The sequence below is a fragment of the Panthera uncia genome (assembly GCF_023721935.1).
Source record: "Panthera uncia isolate 11264 chromosome A1 unlocalized genomic scaffold, Puncia_PCG_1.0 HiC_scaffold_16, whole genome shotgun sequence".
NCBI lineage: Eukaryota > Metazoa > Chordata > Mammalia > Carnivora > Felidae > Panthera > Panthera uncia.
The window spans coordinates 77,812,410-77,821,662 of record NW_026057576.1 but is presented as its reverse complement, the minus strand read 5'-3'; the positions used below and the strand labels follow the sequence as shown (position 1 = coordinate 77,821,662).

Genomic DNA, 9,253 nt, shown 5'->3' with positions numbered 1-9,253 from the left:
TCAGAAGAGGTGTGCTTGGGTGGCTCCAGTCGATTAAGCACCTGACTCCTGATTTTGGCTCAGGACATGATCTCACAGTTTGTGAGTTCAAGCCCCATGTCCAGCTCTGTGCTGGAAGTGTGGAGCCTGCTTGGGATTCTCTCTCTCTCTCTCTCTCTCTCTCTCTCTCTCTCTCTCAATCTCTGCCCCTCCCCTGCTCACGAGGGCTCTCTCTCGAAATAAACTTAAAAAAAATTTAAGTCAGAAGAAAGCATAAAGGTAACATGCACCAAAAAACAAAACACAAAACACATCATGGAAGATAAAGTGATATTGTAACTTAAGGAAAGTCAGTTTAATAATTACAACGATGTAGAAGGAATAGTCAATGCCAGGACACTCTGTGGCATTTACAGGACATGGCCCCACAACAGTCACCAGGGATGCTGTGTGTCCTAGAGAAATGGGGTGGGAGGGCAGCGGGAAGTGCACACACAGCTGAAGGCGCCCAACGTCCCAGCGCCTGGTGCGCGTGGAGGCAGACGCCACGAGCACAAAGGACGGTGTCTGACCCACATCTCAACATCGTGCAGAACTTAAGTGTGTCGTGTCCTCGCCCTTGGGGTAAATAGGGCGCCTTTCAACCCCCAGCCCCTTGGAAGGTCAGAGAAACGTAAACAACCTATTTACAATAAGGAAGGTCTGTAGAAAGAACTGCTCTCAGATGCATTTTCTCTGCTCCCTAAAAAGCTTAGTGAAATCATGGATCTGCGAGAAGAGGAGAGAATGGGCCTCTCCCCTCAGGGCAGGGATGGGGAAGAAACAGGTGTCACTCAAGGCTTCGGTGAGGCTAAGGCAGGCGAGAGACCCCTCCTGGGATGCTGCCAGCAACATCGCCCATCAGAAACAGGTGGAGAGAGCAGGGGACAGAGGCCGTCCCTGAGTTCAAGGCTGCACACTTGGGCACACTCCAACGTGTCTCCCACTGCAAGAAAGGTCTTCTGCGTCACCAAAAACTCCTGTGAAATAGGGCCTACCAAAAAACAGGCTCTCCCTGCTAGTCCTAGCTCTGGTGAACAAAATGCTAAGTGCAAGAAGTTGGCAATTCTACTGGAAAGGCCACACATGGGCAGGTCAATGCTGAGCCACAGACACACCTGCTGGGCACGAAGCCAGGAGGGCCAAGCTCAAGCCACTGTCCTCCAGCAGCAGATGGGGGTGGAGGGGGGCACAGTGCTCAGCAGGAGCCTGGAGGAGCAGAAAGCCAGGTTCCAAAGCCACCCAGTTCAAAGGCATCAGAAGATCCCGAAGCCCTTACAGGGTGGCTTGACCCACAGATCGCGAGGCCCAAGTCACTCCTGAGGCCACACAGGTATTTCTGAGAAGTCTGTAATGCACAGAGATACTGCTGTTTTGAAAGACCTAACACTGGTTCTGTGAAAAAGTTTCTCTCGATTAAAGCTGACCTCTTGAGAAGAGGGGAGCAGAGAGCCATTGCCATAATGTGGGCATCCTGCCTCCATGGCCACGGTTCCTGCCCAGGGGCTCTGAGGCTCCCGCGTCCCTGCCCAGAGAGGCCAGCAGAGCTGGGGCTGGGCAGGCTGCCTGTCTCCTCTGCTGTGGAGGTACAGGGGGAAATGAACCCACATTTAAACTTTCATCGCTTTGGCGGGATTTATATTGCTTTATTCTCACTGAAAGGGGGAAACATTTCTTTTTCCCAGTGAGCACTGAAGGCTCGTTGCATGCTGCTGGTGAACAGAGCTCAAAGTGGCCTGACAACTCCCAACCGCCACCTGCCATGTCAGCCCACAGCATCCCTGGTGTGCCTTCATCGGCCTCAGAGATACGTAATAAATAATAGTTTATTTACAGGTTCTTGTGAAGCTTTCTCTCGTGGGCAAGACACAACAGTGCACTTTTTCATGTTATTAAACCAGCCTATATAAGAAAGTCTGCTCTCCCCAGCGCAGTGAATGCACGCTGACGGGCCGCCGTTCTCCAGAGGCAGAAAGGCGCGGACACCAGCAGCTGGACATGGAAGTGTGTGGGGACCTCCTGGGATCTGTGGTTGAAGCTGGCGTCTCTCTCACTCAGCCCGGGCACCTCACTCAGGCCCACCACATGTCAGTGACACAAAACGGCTTTAACAGAAGACTTTCGAGGGTATTAAGGTATCTTTGCAGACACAAATAAGGTTAATTACTTAGGCCTACCAAAGCAGAAGGTCTTTTTAGAGCACGTGGGGACTATAGAGAGCAAACCAGGCATCCAGCAAAGTACCAGGCACCTTTAACGCCCCTGCTTTCCATGAGCACATCTTGTTCACAGGACCAGAAAGGTTAGTGGGAAGGGAATTCTAGCGCAGGTGATCAGCCCAGATGGAACCACCATGGATGTGCATTCAAAATGGAGTATTTACAAGAAACACGTGTAATTATATATACTCAATAAAAGCCTGAAACACCAGGATTTGTAGTCACTGCACTTATTGCAAAATGAGGTAATTGAGATGTTAACAGAGTAAAATTACTGCAGTTCCGCCCTCAGGGTCTACACCTCACGTGTGGATTCTTCAGGAACAGTGCAACCATTTCTATTTGTGTGATCAATTCCAGCTTTCCTGTGCACAGAAAGCAAGATGACTTTTGTCCAGCCCTGCCCCCGCGGTCCCGTGTGTTCACCCGGGCCTGGTCTCCTCGCTGGGAAGAGGCAAGGATGCTCCTCAGAGGTTGGTCTCATCCCAGGCAGGGTCATTCATGTTCTTCAGAACTTTCCTCACCAGCTTTTCCAGGTCCTTGCGGGCTCTCTGCTCTTCCTCCAGAGATTTCTTCATCTTTTTGTTATCCTGTAAATGAAGCAGACCACAGGAGACTGGCGGTCTCGGGCACACAAGAGGGCAATCCCGGGCTGGAATCCACCAGGCTCAACAGCACCGCCCGAACGCCTGCACAGACACCCCTGTGATGGGTCTCCAAGACCCATCGCAGAAGGAAGAACGGTCCTAACTCCATCCAGACAACCTCCACCTGACAGACCACGAGACAACGGCTGAAAGTAACAAGAGGAATGTGCGTCTTCCCACATCTGTAATGATCTCACAACCTTTTACTAGAAAAACGACAGCAGCGGCAGCCCCTGCGTTCCTGCACCCTGACCCCATCACTCCTAGACACACGCGCAGGTGGACCGCTGCCGGGCCTCCCTTCCAACTCAGGGAAGAAGCACCTGGGCACCCCAGCCCCCACCCACGCGCAGGGCTCAACGCGCTCCTCGGAGACCAGAGCCATCGTGCAGTGAACCTTCTCCACAAATACACAAAATATACTTGGATCACTTAGCCAAGTTCACCTGACTTCTTAAGAACAAGGACCATGTGTCACACCAGCAAGTGGCAAAGAATAATCACAGTAGGAATTTTAGGTATTTTAAACAATTATTCCAATAGAACTTGAGATGACTTATGATGGAAATTGTACAGTAAAACCTTTAAACAGGTCACTTTAAGAATTCATCTCCTTGGGCACCTGGACGGCTCAGTCCGTTAAGCGTCCAACTTCGGCTCAGGTGGTAACCCCATGGTTTGTGAGTTTGAGCCCCATGTCTGGCTCTGCACTGACAGTGTGGCTCTCTCCCCTCCTCTCTCTGCCTCTCCCCTGCTCTTTCCCAAAATAAACAAACATTAAAAAAAAAAAAAAATACTTGAAAAAAATTCAGTTTTCCTGGTCTGTGCCAGGCACAGAAGACCAAACTGATCTGCTGGAATTCTGAGAGAAAGGACCTCTCTCTTCTTTATTACTTCACGTTCAGACAAACGGCCTTAATTTGGAGGTGGTGGTTTCCCCTTCTCCTCCTTTAAAAACAAGGTCAACAGGCTGGCTATGACTCACCTGTCTTAACTCTTGGACTTCGTCCTTTAACGCGTAGACAGTATCCACAAGACTCCTGAAGCAGAGAACAGGATGAACACCCAAACGAGGGTGGGAGCAAGGACACAGACGCACTTTACCGGGAGGCACGACAGGACCCTCCTCAGCAAATACCCAACTCCGTCCACTTTACAACAGCCTGCTTAGAGTTAATGCCACTCTGTCAACGACACCAGGAGGGCCAGCCCTCAAAGGTCTCCGGCTCCAGGGCTCCTCGCCATCCGCCCCCTCCCCACACCCGCGTGGCCCACTTTAAAGTGCTGGAACGTGGCTTACTTTTCTTCTATCACTGTCTGACCATTACTCTTAGTTTCTTCAACTATGATTTTCTCTTCCTCTGGAAGCAAAACTTGTGGAGCAGATTCTTTGCGTGAGCCTAGATCATTAAAAACACAAAAAACAAAAGCAAAACCCACAGGTGAGCACACGGCAGAACTTGACACCTGACTCTACAGCACTATGTCAACATTTACATGAAATTCCAGAGACCGTACATTAAAAATCCTCTACGTAAAACAGGGAATGGCAACTTTTGCCAATTTTCTCCACTTCTGTCTAGCAAACCCAGTCCTTCTCGTGCTGAAAGCATCGCAGAGGAAAGGAAGCAGTAGCCTTCTGGCGATTTATTAAGCTTCGGTTCCTGAATCAGGATTATGGATCTTTTAAATCTCCAAATCTTCCACAGGTAGTAAGTTAAAGGTTCTGACCATAGTGCCCTGGACATTTCGGAATAAATATCAAAATGAATTTGGGGGGGAGGGAGTGAATATCCAAATCAACCTGATTGTGAGCCATCTCATTCTGGGCATTTTAGAAAGATGGGTCAGATGATACATGCACACAGGGTGTTTATAAATGCAAATAACTGGTGAAACATTTAACTCTACAGTGACAGTTAAAAATAAAGATTAGGGCACATGGTTTAGAAAAAGTGAGATTTATTACTTCTTGCATGAAAACTTATTCTCCATTCCCTGGCACATAAACATTTTTCCAAACAAAAGGTGGTAAACCACAGACGATGCTGGAGGGAAGCTGGCACCATTTAACCAGTGCCCAGCAGTGCAGCTTGCCTGGACCCTGTCTCAATACACGCATGCTACAAAATGGGTACTTCAGAAATTGGGAAACCCAGCTTTTGAACAGGTAGAAAAGGAGACTCAGATCTTTAAGGACGCCAAAAAAAAAAAAAAAAAAAAAAAATCTTGAAATAGTATTTTCTTATCTATAACAAGCACTGTAACATTTATATATATTTTTGAAAAATACTGGTACAAATATTTGAGGAAAGAACACAGAACACAAACACCTGCAAAACCTCTTCAATAAAAACAATACACTTGGGGCGCTTGGGTGGCTCAGTCGGTTGAGCATCCGACTCTTGGTTTCAGCTCAGGTCATGATCTCATGGTTTGTGGGTTTGAGCCCCAAGTCAGGCTCTGTGCTGATGGCACGGAGCCTGCTTGGAATTCTCTCTCTCCCTCTCTCTCTGCCCCTCCCCTGCTCACATGGTCGCTGTCTCTCTCAGAAATAAAAAATAAACTTAAAAAAAAATATGAAAACAATACACTTGATATTTGCTATGTGCTAATTACAGAGATGCTGGCACAACTTGCTTCTTCCTGGTTCACCTTTAGCCCGCCTTCCTGAAAGTTCGTCAAACCGTGGGATGGCTGGCTGTGTGCCCTTCTGTCACGGGAACGTTCAGGAGAATACCCACGTGTGCAGGATGGGGTTTAAGGAATAGTCCACCAGCATTTCAGTGTCAGCTTACGCTCCTCGGAGCAGGAATTATTACCATGAGAGCTTGACAGCAAGAGTGCTCACAAGAGGATCCCACCGTCCAGGGGGTTCCCGTATCGTTTCTGCTGCGGCATGCCACAGGAAGGAGGGCGGAAGTTTCCCAGCCATGGGGCGGTGGCCTAGACTCTCCCTGCCACCATCTGTATGTTGGTCCCCATCGCCCAGACTGGGAAGGGTGTCGAATCCAAGCACACGGTGAAACCGTGACAGCAGGAACTGAACTAAACTAGGATGCAGACCTCTTCCTCCTTGGTCATCTCAAGCATGAGAAGACTGAACTCCAGGCAGGCAGGTACCATCTTGGGTTACACAGCACGAGCTTCAACACGCATACCGTTTTTATACCAATAAAGGGCGGCCCTTCGGGGGAGTCAAGCACTTCAGTATTCTAGCCAGAGTGCGGAAAATTTGGGCACAAGCCACAGCAGGCGTCTGTACTATTTCACGACTGTCCGCTATGCCTCCCTGCAAACCCCGAGCCTGCACTCCCATGGCTATGTCGTACCCCTCACCGATGGGCCACCCGCCACCCCGTCGCAGTCCCCCACCCACAAAGGGGGTTACTCTTCAGAGAGGGTGACATCCTTCGAGACACAGTCCCTGAAAGGGTCGCCCTGTCACAGACAGCGCCATGCTGACGACAATCCACCTCCTGGGGTCTTGCCTGCTCCCGGCGCCATGGCTCTGAGGGGCTGCGGGCATATCTTCTAGGCCGTTCTGGGCCGCATGGGAAAATACAGGCTTATCTTCTTAAAGGCCGTTCCTAGGCCGCACAGGAGCTGAGCGGCACCAGCCGAGGGGCAGATTCTGAAGGCCGCCGTGTGCCATCCCGCGCTTCGGACACAGCTGCAACAGGACCCACGTGAGCATCGGGAAGGCTAGTTCACGTGCCGTTTCCCCACAAAAACAGGAAAGGGTTCACAAAAAGCCGAGTGTGCGTACCACACACGTGGAAAACCGATGGTTTCAGTGAATTTCGCCGTGAAGAGACGTCATCGGAAAACTCAGTCGCCTGCCAAGTGTCCCCACTGCCACCTGCCCTGTGCCACGGTCCAATCAAAACAGGTAGCGGCTGGGTGCCATCACACCGGCTGGAAGCACGTTTCCGCACGTGGACAAGCTAATGACACACGTGGCAGCACTCTGGGAAGCCCGACTCTTGTGTGCTTCTCCCCAGGCATTTGGATCTCCCAGCTTCCTGGGCACTGCTCCGTGAGGCATACGCGGCACTCCAGGTTCAAATGGCAGGGAAAACCAGAGGTATCTGTGTCGTAAGGACATGGGCTGGACAGCGGGCACTGTCCCGTCCGCACGAGTACCAGGACAAGTGTAACTTCCGTTACAGAACGACACTACATCAGAGGACCAAGCCCGTGAGAACTGGTACGAGACTCACATGTATGTGATGGTTATTTCTGGAAATATGCTGAGAGCACACCAGAATTTATTATAAAAACTTACATTGGAGAATGTGTTATCGGCAGAACGTACTAACTGCTTGATTCCTGAAAGAGGCTAGTGTGAAAAATGCCATGTATGGATCTGACAGTGAGCCGGGAGCCATAAAGACATAATAAGGTTATTTACTGGCCTACAAAGAAATCCAGGGATGCCAACAATGTGCCTGGTTTCAATGTAGCATTTTTCTCAAAGGACAGAAAATTCAGTCTTTCAGAAAGTTAAACAATAAATATTCCCCAGCCAGGTTTATAACTAAGTCTGTTCTATAGCAATAGCCAAATTTTACAAAGTAGATTTAATATCTCAAAGATTACTGAAGTATTTTTACATGTATCACAACATGTTTTCCCTGAATTACTTAGTCTGGAAAAACAACAACTCACAAAGACCGTTCTGTCACTTTGTTTAAAACCCTCTCAGGGGCTGAGACCCAGGCAAATGTGCTCACGATGGCTCCGCACATTCAAGATCCCTATTTCCCAAACTCTGTGTTTCCAGGAGGTTAACAGGGTACGGGCACGGACGGTACTATCTCATCCGTGTCCACGCATGACCTCCCCCTAGGCTACTGTGCCGGGCCAGGTCCCCGGGGGTGATGCGTGCCCTGACCAAAGTGGACAAACTTCTCCCAGCCCACACCCGCCCCTGTCGGGCACACAGGTGGTGGCACCAGGACCTCTGGTCTATACGACCTGTGGACAGAGGCATGGATTCCTTGGAGTAGCCGTGCAGCACCCCGTCAGTAAGGGCCCCTCCCCAAAGAGCGCTCTGTGGAAACAGTGTGGAGTCGCCTGCTTCCTCTTCCAGCCTCAAAGTGCCTTCTCAGTTTGGGGAATACTTTGCCACCCCTCCTCCACTGGCTAATGCAGGGGTTCTGCCACATGTCATTTTGGAAACTGCTGACTGCTACAGCCCCTTCTTCAAAGGTCCACAGGGCACAGGCAGCACGGTGAAGGTTTTCAGAAGGTCTGCAGTAAAAATACCCACTTTAATTCAGCACTTCCTAACGTCATCGGAGTGCGGAACCACTGCAGTTCTCCGTGTCACTCTTTACGAGTGGTGCTGGCCTAGCTTCTGGCCCTGTCTGCCTCTATAATCACACGCACACGAGTGCCGGTTGGCTTTGCTGCTGTTCAGTAAAGGCGTGAAGACAATAAGATGACAATTTATACTTGGCACCAACCCAGCGTTTCCCCAACCGGAGGACTCCCAAAAACACGTCTGCAGCTGCCTGGGCTCTGGCCGCCGCCGCCCACAGACATGCCACGGCAGCTGCACACTGCCCCCAGCAGGGGTCGCCCTGCGCCACGCAGCTGGAGATGGGCGGGAGCTTGCTCACTGAGAGGCATGACTGAGAAGCTGGAGACAACTTGAACCCTGCCCCCTGCAACATTTACAGATCCTCCTTTGAGAAGCACTCGCGCTGACAGAGGATCTGCCCGGGGCACAGAGCGGGTGGGGTGGGGGTGGGGGGCTCAAAGCCCAGGGTACCTCTTGGTTGTTGGAGAGCCACCTGCTGGGACACAAGGCTGGGTCAACTCCAGGACGCACGGTGGGGTGTGTGTGTGTGTGCACACGTGGCTGGGCCGGCCTTCATCACAAGCCTAAAAACAGCGTTAAGTTCGCCAGAAAAGAGACCACGTGCCCATCTGGCCAGATGTCTGGTACGTTTGTGGCCAAACTCCCGTAACTTCTTAAATTCATAATCTTTCTAAAAATCTGTATCTAATTATACTCCACTGGAATTGATCTTTCAGAATGAAGGAAAATATTACAGGTTTTCAAAACCTATTTAATAAAATCTTTCCAAAAAGTCACTTTGTGATTTACTGGCTACCAAAGGGTTCTAATTTTTTTTCTTGGGAAGATGTGAGGCATCTTTTTAGGGAACAATTTACAGGTGTTCACCATCTGTGCCTTGCTCTAGCCTCTCACGACACTTCCTCTCTCTGCTTAGCCAGCTGGGCATACGCTTTACAAAACCAACGTTAAAACTGATCTTAGTCCTAAGGAAAAAAGGAGTAAGAAACCAAGCAAAAGCAAAAAAACACTAATGAAGTTAGGTGGGGGTTTTTCCCCCC

General features: G+C 50.0%; 1 protein-coding gene across 8 annotated transcripts in view; it reads right to left on the bottom strand.

Annotated features, from left to right (window-relative positions):
- Positions 1-297: 297 nt before the first annotated feature.
- Positions 298-9,253, bottom strand: part of ARHGEF7 (Rho guanine nucleotide exchange factor 7) — a 105,583-nt gene continuing 96,627 nt past the window's right edge. For all 8 annotated transcript variants that reach the window (XM_049647225.1, XM_049647226.1, XM_049647224.1 and 5 more), the window contains 3 exons: positions 4,185-4,284; positions 3,870-3,924; positions 298-2,827 (listed from right to left, as the gene is read on the bottom strand). In XM_049647225.1, coding sequence (XP_049503182.1) covers positions 2,705-2,827; positions 3,870-3,924; positions 4,185-4,284 — 278 coding nt within the window. In that variant the 3' untranslated portion in view covers positions 298-2,704. The remainder of the gene's footprint in view (positions 2,828-3,869; positions 3,925-4,184; positions 4,285-9,253) is intronic.